At 44.0% G+C, this 19,571-nt stretch overlaps 1 protein-coding gene across 19 annotated transcripts in view; it reads left to right on the top strand.

The window, feature by feature from the left end:
* Nucleotides 1–18,695, top strand: part of WNK1 (WNK lysine deficient protein kinase 1) — a 107,435-nt gene extending 88,740 nt beyond the window's left edge. For 9 of the 19 annotated variants that reach the window (XM_033162819.1, XM_033162811.1, XM_033162813.1 and 6 more), the window contains 8 exons: nt 285–358; nt 940–1,583; nt 5,171–5,373; nt 7,997–8,176; nt 9,027–9,119; nt 12,197–12,238; nt 15,542–15,723; nt 15,888–18,695. In XM_033162819.1, coding sequence (XP_033018710.1) covers nt 285–358; nt 940–1,583; nt 5,171–5,373; nt 7,997–8,176; nt 9,027–9,119; nt 12,197–12,238; nt 15,542–15,723; nt 15,888–16,202 — 1,733 coding nt within the window. In that variant the 3' untranslated portion in view covers nt 16,203–18,695. Of the gene's footprint in view, nt 1–284; nt 359–939; nt 1,584–5,170; nt 5,374–7,996; nt 8,177–8,269; nt 8,312–9,026; nt 9,120–12,196; nt 12,239–15,541; nt 15,724–15,887 lie in introns of those variants that run through there. The other 10 variants (XM_033162827.1, XM_033162825.1, XM_033162815.1 and 7 more) reach the window with 6 other exon arrangements.
* Nucleotides 18,696–19,571: the final 876 nt, after the last annotated feature.

The following is a 19,571-nucleotide window of genomic DNA, read 5'->3' as shown; positions in this document are numbered from 1 at the left end:
ATTATCAGTTTTTGTTAAGGAAATGTTTGAATGAGGTACTACATGCCTTTTTGTAGAAGCTGAATACTGCATGATCCCAAAACAAAGCCCCCACCTACCCCTGGTTAACTAGAAAAAAAGTACGACAATTTAACTGAAACTGTTAAAGCAGTTTTGTAGGAGCTTCCTTTGATCTAATTAGAGGAATACATTTATGATTGACTTTTCTCAGAGAATTTTGTTCACAAACACAGTGGGCAAAAAATTTGAATTGCAAATCCTCTTCCCACTTTTTCCCATTTCAGATTCTCAGGATGCAGGAAGCTGTTCCACAACTACCACCTCAGGAGTTGCAGTTCTTAAGATGGGTCGTTTTCAGGTATTTCACAGCATTTTGTTGCGTCTACCCTAGCTACTGTGTGACTTTTATGGTTCTTATTTTATAGACAGGGAGCTGAGACTGGGACAATATTGTACAACTGTTATGGCTGCTCTGGCCCATTAGCATCTCAACAACACTCTTGCCCTTTAAGCATTACTAGCGTTCTTCAAAAGATGCCCATCTTGTCTCATTAGCCGTTTTCTGTTTTCATTTTGTGGCTATGGTATTTGGTGTGAACACAACTTTTTATCAGAAAATGATCTAATGCAGTGGTTGGCTCCTTTTGGAGGGAGAACTGTTTAAAATTGTTCTGACTTTTAATGTGAAGCCTTGGCACAAACAACCCTTAGTTCCTGTGCCTTTCTGTAACTGTAACTAAGCCTATACATGTGAAGCAGATCCACATATTTTTCGGTTTACCCCTGCTTCCACTTTCTTTTCCTTTTTGTTCTGTGTCCTCTGCATCAAATTTCAGACTGTAAACTGCTCAAGGCAGGAACCTATCCTCTTACACTTTGTAAAGTGCCACTCTGTAAAGGTGTTCTGGCTATAATATTGTATGTCTCTATTGTCTCTAGGTGTCAGTAGCTGTGGATGAGCAGAAAGAGAGTGGAAGTAAGCCCATAGACTTTGACACAAGCAGCTCAGATTCCTCATCTTTGTCTAGCAGCAGCAGCCCTGAGAGTACTCTGGTGAAGCCAACCTCCAGTGAGATAGCCGAGGCCATTGCTGTTACCTCTGTGGATGTGGTGGATGGAGTTTTCTCACACACTTCCACCGCCCATTTGCAGCCAACCAAGGTTGGACGTTTCCAGGTGACAACAACAGCAACAGACCAAGTGGGCCGGTTTTCTGTGTCCAAAACTCAAGATGAGGTGACCTGTGTTGAGAGAGAGGTCCCTGCAATAGTCCCTCTGACTGTAAACTCTGAGCACATTTCTTCTCCCATCACAACTCCTAAACCTGGGCTTATAGGGAGAAGGCATTCTCTGCACCTGAATGGGCCATCGTCTGAGCTGGAAGCTGCCTTCCTGAGTGGTGCAGCTAAGGAGCGAGATGATGGCTCAAGGAGTCCAGACTCTCTCCATCCACCTGGGTCAAAGATCAGTCTTCCAGTTCAGAGCCTTAGCAACTCATTCAACTCTTCCTACATGAGCAGTGATAATGAGTCGGACATAGAAGATGAAGACTTGAAGTGCGAGTTGCGCCAATTGCGAGAGAAGTAAGTCCTCCTCCCCCCCTGGACTTTTTAAAGAGGACATAATGAGTAGAAGCATTACTTGATTGAAAATTTTACCCCGTGTAGTGGGACTAAAAACAGTTATCTGCAGTCAACACTTGTAGGGAATCTGTATAGTGAGGTCTACAATATTCGTCCCCTGTTTTTCTAGCGGAGTGAGTGCTTCCTTGCAATTAACATCTCCTTATTAATGGATAGGCAGCTGAGGATGAGAAAATAGGGGCTTCTCTGAGAGTTCACAGCAGAGGCAAGATTTGAACTGGAGATGTCTGGGACACTGTTCAGTCTTACGTGCTAAAATGCATGAGTGGACTAGACAGTCTAGCTCTTTAATGTTTTATGAGTGGACTAAAGTACAGAGCTTCCATGCTTCTGGCTTTCTTGATTTAGCTAATTGCAAATTCAGTGTTGAGAATTTCATTCCTCCCGAGCTGCAGATGTGTGTGTGGGATTGTTACATGTCACATGTCTGTTTACATTCCAGCACTGATTGTTGGAGTCTTGTGAGAGGAAATTGAGATACGCTGTTTCCGCTCTATATAGCTTTTGCAGCTCTCTTTCCGAGGAAGAAAGACAGAGAGGAGCCATGTTTTCTTTGTTCTGTTATGTTTGATTTAATTTGCAATAAATTAGGCTTAGATGTTACTCCTCTTTTTTTAAAAAAAGAATTTATTAGGATTTTCAGACACAAAAGAAAGAAAAAGAGAAAACAAGAAAGAAAAAAGAAAAATAAACATACAATACAATACAATACAATACAAACAATACAAAAGAACATCTTAAAACAAACAATAACTCAACAAAACATATAATTGTACATTTTCAACTCCTTATTTTCATATTTATCTTAGGTGGACTTCCCCAAAGCCTCCCCCTTTCTGATTTTCATTATAAAACGACTTTGACAATTTCTATTTCATATTTTTTTTCCATCTTAAAAATAAAAGAATTACTCACCCCCTATCTTCTATCAATCTAAATTATTTTCCAACCCATTTTCATACAGAAGATAGTATTTTAATTTTTACTCCAATAATTCTAAATACATATCACTAATCTAACAATACCTTCCCTACTACCTCCTTTTCCCTTCTAAGGCTATCCATATATCTTATTATCTATAAAAACACATTTAAATCATCAATCTAATATTTATTCCGAGTTCACTGTCTCCTTCTCTGGTACACAAATCGCTCAATCTGGTCGGTAAGTCCTATAAAACAATCCTTTTTCAACACCAAATTATCTTATTTTCCTTTAAATAATCTTTCTTCACCCCACACCTTTCCTGACCATTCTAACCATTCCCTTTCTTCTTCCCATCCCCCGCTGATCTCCCCCCCCCCCAAAGTCCTCTCTTTCCAGCTCCTGTGTCTTTTGTTGTTTTTAGCGTGCCCAATTCTGGATTTGGCGTTTGTATTTGTGAATTCTTCTTCTCAAGGTTGTATCTCTTTTCTTCTTCTTGGGCTACTGGTCTGTCATAACCATAAAGTTTTTTCTCTTTGTACCCTGTTACTTTGTACCCTGTTTTTCTTGTTGTTTTTCTTGAACTCTTGATCTCTCACTCCAAGAGCTCTCTAATCTTTCTTCTTTCTGGACTCCAAGCCTCTCGCGCTTAAAAAGTCCTTCTTGCTCTGCTGTTTCTTCTTCATCCTTGTAGCCCTCCTCTCCTTTAATAATTTTACGCAGTTTTACAACCTTTTGAGTATTCTGTTCAATGGTGTTCTTAACTTCATCAAGTAAATTCATAGCCTTTTGCGTGTTGTTTGCAAGAGCAGTTCCAATTTGGACAAACTTTGCTGTCATCATCTGCTGAAGAGCTCTGCACTTTGTTAACACCATCTGCTGGAAAGCTGTCATTGTTGTGTCTCCCATCCTTTCAGCTTCAAGGACACCGCAGGGTTTGAAAAACAGGAAATGGTGGAGTCTTCAGTAACTTTCCAAATACACATTGCATTCCAACCAAGTCATCCTTAAACCTCACCTTCCGATCAGGCGATCTATTCCCAGATTCAGGTGTAGCTTTATTCAGTCTAATAATCCAACTAATACAGGGAATTTCGACACAAAAATTCCACTCCCCCCTCCCCTGTTCCGGGGGGGGGGGGAATTCACTGTTACTCCTTAGAAGTTTTGAAGTTTTAAAAAGCAATTGTCTATGGATTCGGGATACTTTCTTTGCCCTCCTCTTTCATCAGTGGTTAGGGACTGACTTCCTTTTTTAGTCCCTTTACCTTGTAGCCAATTTCAGCAAATCAGTTCAAATTAATACTCACTTTGAGAGCGATGGCTTTTTCAGAGTCTTTGGAAGAATCAAGCGCTCAAGCCTCACAGTCCCGCAGCTTCATGCCTCAAAGGAAGCTCTGTTACCGATACACCGCGGCTCACCCCTCTCTCCTGAAGCTCAAAACATGAGCTTACCGGGGAGGGTAGAGCCCACTTCTGGTGTCCGCCAGTACCCACGTCCCCAAAACGCTCAATTTGGGGCTTCTACAGGGGGTCGCTGCGCTGTAGCGTTTCCCCCTCGCCTTTGAAGCATTGAGTCCCCTTCAGCCGAAGGGAGCTCCGTCCGTGATGGCCGGCGCTCGACCGGAAGTAGATGTTACTCCTTAAGGCTGAGCTTCTGTTTTGAACTCTGCTTGTCATGTGCTCATGTCCCTGGATATGGACCACATCAGCGTGACGGGAGACTGGAGTGATGAATCCCGGGCGATGCTGTGTTGGGAGAGGCACCAGGCCTTGGCGTTCATAAAATAATTAGAGAAACAGTTCCAAAACTGCCTGGAAAGAACCTCTGGGCTTCCAGGATACTTTGGGCAGTTGAACCAAGAGAGAAAAATGGATCTGAAGCCAGGGGTGGGGATCTTGTGACCTTCCAGATGTTCTTGTACTCCAGTTCCTATCATCCCTGTCAACTGGCCATGATGACTTGGGCTGATGAGCTTAGTGTATTATCTATTTATTTCTTTTTAAAAAAACCAGACTCAGGGCAGGTTGCAGTGATTAAAACATAATGAAGCACAAGAAAATAAATCAACACAATTGATTATATATAGGCCAAACCTTAATGTTCTTGAAACACATGGTAGTCCAAGGTTCCCCATTTCTGATCCAAAGGAACCAGTTTCATCCAGTATCAGTTAACTCTAGGAGTAGGCAGTGGCAGTGGGAGAAAATGAAGGGCAGGGGAAGAGAATTTAACTACCGATGGCCCATGTGTTTTACAGTAAATGTCCACTTTGCCCACTTTCCTTTCCTCCCCGCCTCCTTTATATAGCTATAAAATCCTTAACACAACAGGGAAATGCTGGGGTGGAATATTTTCCTCCCGAAACTATTTGCTTCTCCCCCTTCCCTAGCCTGCCCTGAACTGCCCTGCACTGTGGCATGCTGTTTGGAGCACTCCTCTGAGAGGGTGGTAATCCACTGTCATACTGTGTGCAGCCCTAGTGGTATAGGATAATGCCTAGATAAATAGCTTCTAATCTGGGTTCACTTCTTGTCCATCCATTATTGGGATGATTTAGTGGTATGAAAAGTGACCTGTATTTCCTTTCCTATTCATTTAGGCACCTTAAAGAGATCCAAGAGCTTCAAAGTCGCCAAAAGATGGAGATTGAACTGCTTTACACGAAACTGGGCAAAGTACCTCCAGCAGTAATCATCCCTCCTGCTGCTCCTCTGTCAGGCAGGCGAAGAAGACCCACTAAAGGAAAAGGCAGCAGATCCAGCCGCAGCAGCTCCCAGGGTAACAAGAGCCCTCAAATTTTGGGTAAGACACTTTAGAAATGGCCATGAGTTGGGTATGTTGGCCAGAGCCGTCTCATCCATAGAAGCCAGTGGCGCGGTGCGCCAGGGCGCTGGGCGCCCCAGGGGCGCCCCCGCGAGCCCGCCGGCATACCGGGCTCCTCCTCCCCAACCCGCCCCCGCCCCCACGGGCAGGCGGGCACTCGCGCGCCGGCTGTAAGCCACCCGCCCTCGCCTCCCAGAGCCCCAGCTGGAGCGGCGCGGGGCTTTGCGCGACCTTCCAGCACTCCAGCTGGGGCTCTGGGAGGCGAGGGCGGCCGGCCGCCCGCCCCCGCGCGCAGCCGGCCGCCCGCCCCCGCGCGCAGCCGGCCGCCCCCCGATGCAGCGCGAGCTGCCCAGCAGCGCCGCGCCGTCCAGCTGCGCGCGGAGCGCGAGCCGGCCGCCCTCGCCTCCCATCCCGGAAGCGCTGGAAGGGCGCGCAGAGCCCCGCGCCGCTCCAGCGCCACGCCCCTCACCCCCCCGCTCGCCCACCCCCCTCCCAAGGGGCGGCAAGCGCGGGAGGGAGGCGGCGGAGAGGCGGCATGGCGGGGGCGCCGGAGGGATAGCTGCGCCAGGGCGGCAGATTCCCTTAAGACGGCTCTGATGTTGGCTTTGTGTAGTGTCTTGTGACTTTTTGTTTAATATGCACTGCTTAATATGGGCTCGACTGGCTACCATGAAATCTCCTGCTGCAAATTCTCCTTCCAACTGCCACTGATCTTTATCCCACTTCCTTCAAGGAGCTCAGAGTAGTGCACATGATTGCTGCCTCTCTCTTCCTTTTGTAATGTAGATTAAGCTGAAAGTAGGTGGCTGGCTTTCTGTTTCATAGTGAGCTTTATGTCTCACTGGCAACTTGAACCAGGGGTGGGGATATTTTTGTGCTTGGCCAGCCAAATCCTTATTTCCCCACACCTGGTGAGCCAAATTTGGCAGGTGTGCGGAGTGCCTACCTCTCAATCACCTGATGTCACTATGATGCCATGTGACATTGCACTTTGAAGCCCTTCAAAGCACACTGCAAGGCTATTGGAAAGTGTTTTGCAAACAGCCCAGTGCTGCTTTTTAAACCTGGGAAAACTGGAGGTTTAAGTAGCAGCTTGAGGCTCTTTGTAAAAGGGCTTTCCAACAGCCCTGCACTGTGCTTTGAAGCAGCATGCAGCAGGATTGAAGTCTCCACTCCTCAGCGGATGAGTGGAGACTTCCAATTCTGTTCTCTGCAGGGTTCTCAGCAGGATTTAACTCCCCTCTCCATCAGCTGATGAGCAGAAAGTTAAATTCTTCTGCAGTTCCCTGTGGAGAAATGGTTTGTGCAGCTAACACAGAAGGCAACCCCATGCCCCCAACAGTCATCTGGTGCCTCCCTGCCCATCAGTGTGGCAACAGCTGATTGGCAGGTGGGTGTGATTTTGAAGAAATAGCCTGGCTGGACAAATTGGGGGCCCTGTTGGGTCAAGATATGCCTGCAGGTCAGAGGTTCCCCACCCCCAGAAACCCAGGTCTCCTCAGCTCATGTTCAGCTGTCTTTATCTGCAACACCACTCAAGTGTTACGCAAAACATAAGCACCAAAGTTGCACATAGCCTTTTCACTGTGCGTTTTAGACTTTAGATGAAAACTCAAGAAGTGCTGAGGGATTGTATTGGGCAAAGCAAGGCTTCCTGCAGCATATTTCTGTGGGGTATGTGCAGTGAAGACATGCAGTTAAGGTGTTTATTGTTTACTGCCTTGTAGATTTTACTTTTAAGATGTGGAATGTAAATATAACTAATTAGTCCTCCATTAGCATACCCAGTAGAAACAGGTGGATGCTGAGTCTTAATTTGTGTGTATTGCCCTTGTTGACGGAGTATTCTTTCCATTGTTAGCCACAACCAGCAGTGTAGCAGTCCTGTGAAAGCTTTTCATTTTTTGGCCTGTGTTCATTTCTCCCATTAGCTGTTGTTGGTTTCAGCCTAGTTTAATATCTAAAGCAGGGGTAGGCCTTGCATAACTCCCAGTTTGGCCTACAAGGCCATTTCCCTCCATGCCATGCCGACCTACCGCACACACAACATAATCAGATGTGATGTCAGGTGAGGGGCAGGTAGAGCCTTAAAGTGCATTCCCAGTTGTGTATTGGCAAGGGAGATTTGCTGTCATGGCCGAAGAGCTGATTGGCAGGAAGAGCAAGCCTACTGGGGTTGGGCTGCACAGTTGTTCCCTGCATGGGAAGTTCTATTGGCTGGTATCTGGTAGTTAAAAGCCCTTTTTCTGCAGGAATTGTCTCTGTTGTAGTGTAGTGCAGCTTATCCCTGCAAAAAGCAGGGTTGAAGTTGCTGCAACTTCAAGCCCACTGGATTGTATTTGCTACCATGTTTCCTGCTAGCACAGCTGGTCTCTGCAGAAAGCAGGCACCCACCAGTAAAAGTGGGCCACTGGAGTTGAGGTAACCCACAACTAGGCCCCCCAGCTGGATCCAATTCCCTACCCCTGATCTAGAGTTTCCTTTTATGTGCCAGCAGAGGTCATCCTTAAGAAGTGAAATATGAACACTGTGCATTTGGAATGGGAAAACTTAAGTACCCATCATGTTGCCAGTGTCCTGATTTGCTTCCCTCTCTCCCTAGGCAATCTGTCTGCTCAGAGTGCACCTTCGGTCTTGCCCCAACAGCAGACCCTCCACCCTCCTGGCACTGTCCAAGAGACAGGACAGAACCATCTGTTACAGCCTCTGAAACCATCTCCTTCTAGTGAGAACCTCTACTCTGCCTTTACTAGTGATGGTGCCATTTCTGCGCCATGCCAAGGTAAATATTGTAGATTAGCATGGAGAGAAACGTGACTGGGGGCTGAGGTGGGGATTAAATATCCTGCTACATTTCAGATTATCTCCTTCGTAGGATGAAGCTGTGAGGCCTGGGACACTCCAGCAAGTAAAATTAAGGGTATGACAGTGAAGGTTGCCCTGTATGTTTTTGCACCTTCCACAGATGATGTGATGGAGGTGAAAAGCTTGAGGCAGATAGTGCAATATATTCTCCCTGGATAAATTGGGAGCTTGTCAACTTTACTTGCACAAATTAGAAGTTTATCAAGGTCCCCAAGAGACCATATTTGAATTTGCAGTTTGCATGCATAACATTCTCATTTCTGACACACACATTAATGGTGTGGGTGGAGTGGCAGTATGTTGCTTCAAGACAAGGAGGTGGGTAAATCAATACAAGAATAGAATAGGCTACTGCTTCTTCGAAGTCACCTTCCTAATGAGAAGGGAGCTTCTGCTCATTCCTTTTTAACCATATGAGCCCTACTAACCTGTACCTCATGTGTCTTTCAAGTTGTGCAATGTATTATATCAATGTGTGCATTGGCTGTTTTACATCACTTGTGGCATGCAACCCTGTTCTGCTGGATTAACTTATTGGAGTTCCAGTTGAAGAAACAAACATGATTTTGGGAGTAGGGGTGGGGGACAGAAGAGTCCTGGCTCCTTGTGTCTTGCAAATGCTGCTGTACCGGAGAGGTTCTTTTCTCTCGTGTCTTGCTAGTGCATTTCACCACCAGCTTAAAGAGTTTTCTAACATCTTGTAGTTGTGTTCTGTCTCTCTTCTCTTCTCCTTGTTCTTCCCCTCTTTTATTTTTGTTTTATCACAGGGTGTGTGAAGTTTAACTGTGCATCTGAGCGGGTGACATTCAAGCCTGGTGGCAGGAGGACCCGATTTCTGAGTACGCCCTGCTTGGCTCTTTGTGTGTAACACCTTTACTCCTTCCTCGTCTTTTTGTTTTCTGCTACTTGGATCTGTTGTCACATGCCGTCCATTCACATCTGCCTTCTTGTGTCTCTCCAACCCCAGGGCTTGGCTGAGTTGCTCTTAAGTATATCCTCCGGAAAGCTGTCTTAAAAAAAATATTGTGCTGCTCAGCCAAAAGGCTACAATGATAGTGGTTTATGTGTTTCAAGTTTTAATGATGCTTTGGGTAGCAAACTCATTTCCTCAGTTTATAGACTTCCCTGTAGTAACTGCAGGGAAGGCCATGATGGAACCTTTCCTAGTGGTTCAATTGGGGCTCTGCTGCAGACCTGGGCCAGTTTGCATAACTCTGAAGAGGCATAGCCAGCCGTTTATTTGTTTGTTTGGGCTGAATGTGTATGTGGCAGTGACTGTCACATTGCTTCAACGTGCATAGCAGCAATTCAGGGTTGAGGGCTGTGTCTACTGTTGAATTGGTGCTCATGGAACACTTCATAAAATCGAGGAATCGTAGAGTTGGAAATGTTCCCAAGGGTCATCTAGCTCAAACCCTTGCAATGCAGGAATCTCAGCTAAAGCATCCATGACAGATGTCTGCTGCTTTTCCACCAAAGGACTTGAAATCAAGACAACAGTCCAGATAGCAGTGTGACTAGTATCTACTTTTGGAGCTATGGGCATTGTACGGTACCTTGTTGTTACTCCTGTTGTGGGGAATTGCTAGCTTTTTTGCCACCTCACCCCACCAGCTCATTTCTTAGCAGAGGAAAATGTTTAAGGTCCCCGTCCCTTGACTAAAATAAGACATTGGGAAGGGATTATTTGTATTAGCTCATGAGTTGCATAGATATATGATCAGCTTAGCATATGGGTGCCTTATTCAGGTTTAGACATGCAAAACCTACTTCATGCTTCATCAGTTTTAGTTAGAAGAGTGACTTGTGGGAATGTATTCTTGAATAGGAAGGGCCAATGTTTGAGAAAGGGTACAGTATTCCTTCTCTCTTCCTGTGCTTTGGAAGGGAAATGTAATCCCTTAATAATTGAGATTAAGATGCTTCCAGCATAAATATTTCTTGTGCAGCATCTCATGTGTTGCTTGGCACACTGTCCTTGCGGAGTATAAAAACATGTTCAGCCTGCTTTGCTGGAGCTGTGTATTACACTTCTGAAATTAATGACATTTAAGGCACTATAAGGCACTTAACAGATAATATAGACCTAATAAACAGATTAAAATTATAGCCATAGGAATTGAGCTCTAAAAATAGCTGTTCTGCATACATTTGATTGGGTCTGTCTCCAACCTCTACTGAACTAGACAGGGCCATGGAAATAGGTGGAAATGGATGGGTCGGTTGTGCTGTGATTCTCCAGCAGTTTGACTTCACCCCTGGAGGCACACTCCATTGTCTCTCAAGACAGACAGATGCCAACAACATGTGTCTATTGAATTGTGTGCTTATGCTGTAGATAGAATATTTTTTTCCTGGGTAGATAGAATATTTTTTCCTAACTTAAAAAAAACAAGCAGGATCTTTGGATCCTATTTTTGAAGAGCATCTGTCCATGTACACTGAGCAGCAGCTCAGCCACGCCAGGGATTTTTCTGTGCCTGTACCTAATGAGCCGAGCAGCAGATTCCAAGACAGCCTTGCACAAGGACAGCTACAATGAAAATCATAAGATGATAATATTTGACTTCAGAGAAGTTAAAAAGAAACTACCTTTGTAGGATTAGAACTTCCAGCACTGCTTTAGCCTCATTGTACTTGGTTTTTAGTTGCTTAGGGCAACTGGAGTACTCTTTAAGTCATGCATATTTATTCTTATTTAAAGTATTTATATCCTGCCTTTCAATCCATATGGATCTATAGGGTGGCTGGCCAGCCCCCATCCTAAAAACTCACAGAACAACATGCAGCGCTTCTCCCCATCTCAGGCTTCTGAACTGGAAATCTTAATGTGGACAGTATAAGGCAGATCTGAAAGGATCTGCAAAAAAATAGTGATAAAGCAAGGACTAAGAACTAGCTTCTCCCAGAAAACACTGAATTGCAATAAAAGATTAATAAGAGATCAAGGAGTAGTCATCCTTTGTTATTGTGGTGGATAATTAATAAATAGCAAGGATTTGGCTAATCTTGCTGCACACTTGCTCTAGTTTTAATGTGGCTGTTGAATGGGAGGTACCTTTGTGAACTAAGATCCATGATGGGGAGACAGAAAATGCTACTTTGGTCTCTGGAAGTAATGGCATATGTGCAGTACCCTCAGCTGCATCCCTCAGTTTATTGCAGCTGTCCTGTAAAACAAGGCAGCACTTGTAGAAGCACGGCTTAGCTTGATGCTCAGTTTGTTTACAGGTTTCTTGTTTTACTGGATTTTGACCCGACCTCCTATCACAGATTCTGGGATGGTGGGAAAAGGTTTCTGTTAGAAGTTAGAAGACTGGGCACAATTAAAGGGTGGGTTTCTTGATAGCTGGAGAAAAATTGGAAGAGATTCAACATGTATGTCCCTACCTCTGGTGGCACTGATGTTCCAGTAGGGAATTGGAGAATGTCAGAATCGAGCCATTATAATGCACTCTCAAAATTGTGGGAAGTTTTTATGCCATTCCTTTTTCAGTCAGAAGGAGAAATCTGATCAGCTGGGCATAAATTAAAGATTTAGTCCAGTGTTCAGTTCAGGATTTGTTTGACTTTCAGTTCAAACTGGACTGAAGCTTTGTTTCCTCCAATCAATAAGAGTACCTGAACTGTTGTCTGGGACTCACTCAGTCTAACTCACCAAAACCTACTTAATATTGGATGAAATGATTAGGCCACAATCTTAATACATGTGAGAAATACAGGTGCATAAACTAAATGTGAATATTGATGCAGCTCCTCCAGTTGCCACTGTGTGTCTTGCTAGAAAAGTCCTGAAATAATCAAAAGCAGTGTCACCAAAGGACAGTGTCCTGTTGTATTCTCCCCTCTTTATAACCAGGCTATTTGTGCTGTTTGCTTGACACTAAATGTTTCTCACTGTTTCTCCCTAACAAAATGCTTTCTCTTTGTGCTTCAGGGAAGATGGTGAAAAAAGTCTGCCCTTGCAACCAGCTCTGTAGTAATTATTGCATTTTGGTTACTTCTGAACTCTGACTGCCAAGCTGCTGTGTTTAAGTTTTCCTCTGATCTCTGAAGCTTAACCTCCCTGAATCTGTCTTGAGCACAGCATCTGTCTCTGTGTCCCTTTCTAACTTGTTTCTGCACTAACACTGCAACAGGCCTGGCCACCTCACGACGGCGGTTCCTTGCTGGAATGTCATGTTTTGACTATCAGTCACCTGTGTCCTCCTTGCTGACGAGTAATGATGCCAAAGTGTACATTAGCACAAATAATTTGCAGCATTTTGGGTCAGAAGGCAAAATCTCCCTTGTTCATGGGCTTTGTGTGCAGTGATCATAGCGGAAGGGGTTTGCCCTAAGCGCCGATCCAATTTCAAAAGGAGCTTCCATATCTTACTAAGAGGAAGGGCAAGGACCCAGATGTCCTTAGAGAGTACCTGCAACAGGAGAAAGTGACATCTTCGATGAAGTCAGTAAATGGGAGTGAAGCAAATTGGCAGCATTAAGGTGGGGAAGGGGCAGCGGTGTGTGCAGTGATGTGACCCACAGGGCCAGACAAAGCCTCTGCATTTGTTCAGTTGTATGAAGAGCCGAAATAAGTTTCTGTAACGTTTGCTGTGACTGAGCAAGATTGGAGGGAGGTTTTTTCCCATGATCACTGACCTAAGTGCTCGTCAGACTCTTCTTGATGGCTGGTTCAGTAGATGAAGTGTCTCGAGAACTGGCTTCATAATAAACCAGACACAAGAGTATTTTCAATACAGCTCACATTTAATATGACATACCCTCTTATATTTTTGTTTTAGAGGGTTCCTGAGACAATCTGGTGCATTTTCAACAGCTTGTAAAGTAAAAAGCCAAGCATTAACAGACCCGATCTATCACTTTTGGATTGAAACTCTCTCCCCACCCCCATTTACTATTTAGCTTAGAGATGCAAGCAGGGCAGTGTCTGGGTACTACACGTACCAACAAGAGCTGTGTTTTCTGGCCATCAGGAAGGGGCTGATGGATATGTGCTAGTCCCTGCATGAAATTGTTGTCAGAAGAATGCACTGATATTTTTACTGGTACCATGTATCAAGATTCTTACCACCACCACCACCACTCTTTAAAAATCTCTATTGCCTGTTCCCTGTACTATTTTTCAGGCTGCTCTTTTTTTTTTTTTTACTTAGATGTGTTTTTGTGTTCCAGTTTCTCTCACACTACATGGCTGAATCTTGTTGCTTTACAAGTATAGTTTCCTTTGCATGTTAGACAGTTACAATCTTATTACTATTAACTCTGCTTTCCTTCCTCTCACCTGGGCAGAGGATTCTTCCTCCCTCCTCTTCTCTGCATGAGCACCACTCCCATCTTATCTAGTACAGGGTTTTTTTTTGAGGGGGGGGGCTGCTGCGTCTTTCACCACCTTGGCTAGTTTTATCTGCTTGTTTGTATTTCACAATGCAGTGGCACCTTGCTCAGTTGCTCTAACTAATTACAATGTTTTGAATTCTTGTCTAATCTGGCTTGGATTCAGGGAGGCCAGTTTTATCCCAAAGAATCATGGGTCCAGTTAAGTTGCCAGTACCTATGACTTTGCTTCTGACAGCAAGTTCTTGAGCAGTGGGAATGGATTATCAGAGTTTTTAGATTTGAGTCTTGTGCAGTGGGAACTCTTGGTTCCCTCTTTGACTTCCTTTAAAGCTTTGATTCCATTATTCTCACAGTCCCAGGAGCAAGTTTGGTGGAATTAATGTGCTACCTTCTACTGGTCTAATTAGTGTTTCCTAAGCTGTTTTGCATCGTTGTACCTTCATTCCTTTCTTGTGTTGAAATAGGAAGGCCTTTTCAGTGGACTTGAATTGTACTTCAGGCTTTCCCAGATGCACTTCTTGTACAGTCTTGAGCAGGCTTCCTCAAACTCGGCCCTCCAGATGTTTTGAGATTACAATTCCCATCATCCCTGACCACTGGTCCTGCTAGCTAGGGATCATGGGAGTTGTAGGCCAAAAACATCTGGAGGGCCGATTTTGAGGAAGCCTGGTCTTGAGCAATGCAATAGGCTCATTGGCTTCTATACATTGGAGAACAGTGTCCTATCTCAGTGGTCATGGTGCTTGTTTCATAGCACATGTAGGGTTCTCAACACTCTTAAACTCTTGCATTTAGGTTGCTGCTTCCTGAATACAGTGGTACCTCTGGTTAAGTACTTAATTTGTTCTGGAGGTCCGTTCTTAACCTGAAACTGTTCTTAACCTGGAGCACCACTTGAGCTAATGGGACCTCCCGCTGCGCCGCCAGAGCACGATTTCTGTTCTTATCCTGAAGCAAAGTTCTTAACCTGAAGCATTATTTCTGGTATCTGAAGAAGTGTGCATGCACACGAAAGCTCATACCAAGAACAAACTCAGTTGGTCTCGAAGGTGCTACTGGAAAGAATTTTCTATTTTGTTTCCATTATTTCTGGGCTAGCGGAGTCTGTAACCTGAAGAGTATGTAATCCGAGGTACCACTGTAATAACCATTTTGGACAAGTAAAACAACTTTTTCACACCATTTCACTACAGATTTGCTATAGAATGGCCATCAGAGCAGAAACTTGGATACTTGAGATTTCCCTTCATTCTTAGATTTTGATCCTACCAGGTGCCATATTCTAAATTGAAACCGTTCCTTGCATTTCTCTTTGCAGAGCTGTATAAAGTTCTGTGTGGTGTGAAACCCAAATGTGCAGGTTCTCCTGGAAGCTGCCATCTGAGTTGGAAGCACCAGGTGATTGTTTGTCGCTTCCCTTTGGCACTGTTGTGCTTGGACAGTAAGCCAGCAGGTTCAGATGGAAGTACCTGCCAGTAATAAAATGTCTCGTTCCAATAACGAGTCCCTGGGGCTTCTTAGTTTCCATCTGCAGAGCAGAGCAGCTGTCCGTGCTGAGTGAGTGGGCAGAGTTGGCAGTAGCATTAACTTGATATAATAGGTGCTTGTTGACAATGTAGAGGAACCTATTAATCATGGACCTGTCATTGATACCAAAAGCTAGTTCATTCCCCAGTGGAAAATGGCAACGTTGCAGACCACCCACTGATCTGGAAAATAACACACAATTACATGATTAACCTAATAGGAGTGAAACTGCTAGCTGAGCCCTAAATCCCTTCCTCTTCATTATGTCCTGGTACTGAATTGTAGAATTCATGTGCATGGCTTTTTAAACTCTTGCTTTCTCCTATTTTTCCATTGTAGCTATAGTTTTGATGACCTTCAGGAACTATCATACAGTCAGGTTTAAATGACAGCCATTGCTTTGCTCTTCTAGGGACCAGCAGTACAAACACTGTTGCGGGTACAGTGAACAGCCAGGCACCTCAGTCTCAGCCTCCTGCCTCAAGTCGAAAAGGGACCTTTACGGATGACCTGCACAAGCTAGTAGACAACTGGGCTCGTGACGCCATGAGCCTCTCTGGCAAGAAAGGAGGCAAGGGGCATGGCAATTATGAGGTAAGTACTTGCTTGGGGCATTATGTCTGGTTGTAGGCACTCAGCCGATTTATAAGTCATTCATGGAAGGATCTGACGCATTTCTGAGTGAGAAGCCTCTAAGGACTGTTTTAACATTGTTTGGCAATTCTGAAATAACCTCTTGGGTTGGGTTTTGTTTTTAGGGCCCAGGAATGGCAAGGAAGTTCTCTGCACCAGGTCAGCTCTGCATCTCGATGACGTCCTCCCTCGGTGCTACACCCATCTCTGCTGCGTCAGCTACCTCCCTAGGTCACTTCACAAAGGCCATGTGCCCCCCTCAGCCATACGGTTACCCAGCAGTGCCCTTTGTAGCTCCCTGGAGCGGGACAGGTGGTCCAGCACAGCAGCCTTTAGGCCAGTTCCAGCCTGTAGGTGCCACCTCATTGCAAAGCTTCAACATCAGCAACTTGCAGAAATCCATCAGCAACCCCCCTGGCTCTAATCTGCGGACCACTTAATGAGACCCAGGCATGCTGCTGGGTAGACTTGAGGGGGGAGATGGGGCCCTGAAACAACCACTAGGCTGCAGTGAACTGGCTATTAGCGCCCAAAGGGGTGGTGGTGAACTTCCTCCTCTAACCATTGCTCTCTGCTCTCCGTAAGAAAAGCCCTCCATTTGAATATGGGGAGAAGAGTGATCAGGATCTTCCACGATGGGACATGCTTCCTCTCGTCTGTGGCAAGTGTGTAAAGATGAAAGCTACCACACAAGCCAAGGGCTTTGTGCTGTAAAATTCATTTGGCTTAAGATACTGAATCTACTGGGTTGAGATGGGAGAATTGTTGTTAGTTTTAGCATGAATCTTTAGTATGCCATTTGTATTGCTCTGAGGAAATAAGCCGGGGGGGGGGGGGAGCTGTCCATTATTTCCATGTCTCTTCCTTCCGTCAGACCATCACACCGAAGTTCCTGAGCTGATGGGGCACACAAGTGGACTTGCAGAACAGCCCATGCTTTGACATAGGTCATTACTGCTTTAAGTAAAAGATATTAACAGCTTTGACTGCAGCATTAGAGCAATTTAAATTGTTTAGAAGACAAATTTTTTAAAAAGTTCCCTGCGGACATGTACTTACCATCAGTTTTGATGTGGAAACACTGTGATATATAAATGTTGTTGGACAACAGTAGTTTAAAAAAAAATGAGTGGCGTATAGAGGGTTAAACAGTTAAAAAGGAAAAAAAATGGGGGAAAAGCTAGCTATATCCTGATACTTATTGGAGACACTTTAACTTTTTTCCTTTGTATTTTCATTGTATTAGATAAATGTGAATGTATAATTGTATAAATTAATGTACTTGAATACTTGTCTGTTCTCCCAGTATGCTTGCTGGATATTTTAGTGCCTTGGACTTTTATTGCTTCTACAGTTAGCATCACCTTCCCAGCAGACTTTAGCCAGGCAGAGGGAGGTTACTTGGATATAGTCACTGGAATACCAAAGGCATAACACATTGGATGCTTATACTGTAATAGTGTCGAGAGTAGGTGTTGGAGGGGGAGCTATTGCAGCTTCTGTGTCAGAAGAGTAAAGCTATGGAGTGGTGGGGGAAACTGATGTGGCTGATGCAGCAGCAGTAGTGAGGGATTTATGCGGAGGTGCTGAAGAGAATGAACACAGTGACCAGAGTAGAAGCTGGGTTGTTGAGAATAGGGGAAGTGGGGAGAAAGAGGGACATCTTTGAAGGGGTAAGCACCTACGGGTGGGTTGACTTTTAAGCTATAAAGGTTTTTTTTTAGTAACGGTAATGTATGTTAAGGGATAGGAGCTATCACTCTGGAGAGGGAGGATGTTTGCTGGGATTTGGCTCCTCCCCTGCCCTGCCTGTCAATCCAGTCCTGAAAGGCCAGGAACACATCTTCCTGGTGCAGCATCCATTGCTAAGGATGGATACACTTGAAACAGCCAGCATCAAAAAGAACTTTTTCTTTCTATGTCTAAAGGACTTAAAACTGGTACCAAGACTGTAACTAACTGTGTTGCCTTTTAGTAGGTGTACTATATCTCCTACTTGCCTTCCTCTTTCTAACTTAAAATACTGGTTCCCCGATCAAATGAAATAACTGCAACCAACTAGTATTACTTTGCATTGCAGCAGCAGGCTGTGAAGTCAAAGTACTTCTGCTTTGGACTTGGAAGCAGCTTTACTGCTTGGTCTGGAAGTCTGTTTTCTCTTTCCCCACCCCCGGAAGTCCTCTAAAGTTAGCAAGGACATTTGTTCTTTCTGTATTTCTTTCACTCTTCCCTCAAACATATGCACAAGTCTTTCTTTCTTTTCTTCCCTTCGCCTCAAGTTGAAGTTTACAGTGGTTTTGTCAGGCAGTGGTAGGATTTGGACCCAGTGGCTGAAAACAAAAGACTTAAGTCTAGGTGGCTGGGATTCAACAACTTTTCAGACGTAAAAAAAAAAAAAAGTCCTCACAGGTGTGATGGGAAATTCAAGGTGAGGTTGATGTGCAGAAAGCAGAAGGAGCAATGGATGAAAAGATGCCACCGAATGTTAGAGGATCTAGTCAGCTGAGTGTTGCACAAGGGTAGTATTTTGGTTTAATATGTTTGAGGTCGAGTTTTCACTTAGTTATGCAAGTACTGGTTTTATTTACCATTGATTTCCCTCCTGTGGATGAAATAACTGAGGTCTAGAGGAATTAACTAATGCTACTGAACTGTTAAATTATTTTGTGTTATTACACTTTGAATACCTTTTTCCACAAGATCTGTTTCTGAATTACAGATGTTTTCTTTACATTATTTAACAATGTACACTGTAAAAAAATAAAATAAAATGAATTCAAACCTTGGGCTTCCCTGGCCGTAGTTAATGGTATGTTTTGCACTAAATCCAGGCATTGCGCTTCCTGTATGATTGCGCTTTGTGCTGCAGTTTGTTACCTTCTTTGTAGATATTTAATGAAATCATTCAAATAAACCAAACCTGCTTTTGTTGAGCTGTGGTTTTTCATTTTCAAATGGCCTTGGTTCCTCCTGTGCCCGAAGCTTAACAATTGTTAGTGAGCTTGTTACTCCCACTAGCATTATTGTTAACAGTTATTTGAGTTTGAAGGAGTGCAGGTGCCTTCAACCAAATATTTAAATAATACTTGAAAATTTATTATTTGGTTTCTGAGACTTCAACAGAAGCACATCTTTTGCAACAATAAGGGGTAGATTTTTTTTTAATCAAAACAAAACCTGAAATTATATGAAAACTGAATTCCACAACCTGTGCTTTTTCTCCACTCTTGTAGAAACATAGCATGCCTGTTTATTTTGAGCTTCTATCACATACAGCCGTACTTGAACATATTTCAAAAGATTTGCACACGTATGCCTGAGATACAAGACTTAATGTTTGCATGGCACCAGACAGCTACTTACTCCTTCGTAGGCTGTAAAGATACATAAAAAAGTTATGTACAGAAGCTGGAAGTTCAATCATTTTTTTAACAGTAGAAACAGAACACAGCATCTTCCACTGCTCCTGAGAATAGCAAGCTAGTATGGGGCCACATGGGCCACACAGCTGTGTCCGGCAGTATCTGCTGCCCGTGGTAGTTATCTCATTCTGCCTAATAAGGCCACCAACCTATACTTTTTGAAAAGATCTTTCCACAGATAACACTTCCATGATAGAAATCTAAAATGGGCAATTTGTTAGTAATCAATTTACACTGTGAGGTCGTGCCAGTAAACTACCTAAAATTGTTGCTGTTGACCCATTAAATGTTTTGTTGGCCTTGCCTCATCAAATTTAAATAATTTGCTTTTACCAAAACACACTGAAGAAATGATAGTCCTAATTACCCAGAAAAGTCCTACAGCCA

This window comes from Lacerta agilis, chromosome 10, assembly GCF_009819535.1.
Source record: "Lacerta agilis isolate rLacAgi1 chromosome 10, rLacAgi1.pri, whole genome shotgun sequence".
NCBI lineage: Eukaryota > Metazoa > Chordata > Lepidosauria > Squamata > Lacertidae > Lacerta > Lacerta agilis.
Note: the sequence above shows the minus strand (reverse complement) of the source record. Positions and strands in the feature narration are given on the sequence as shown.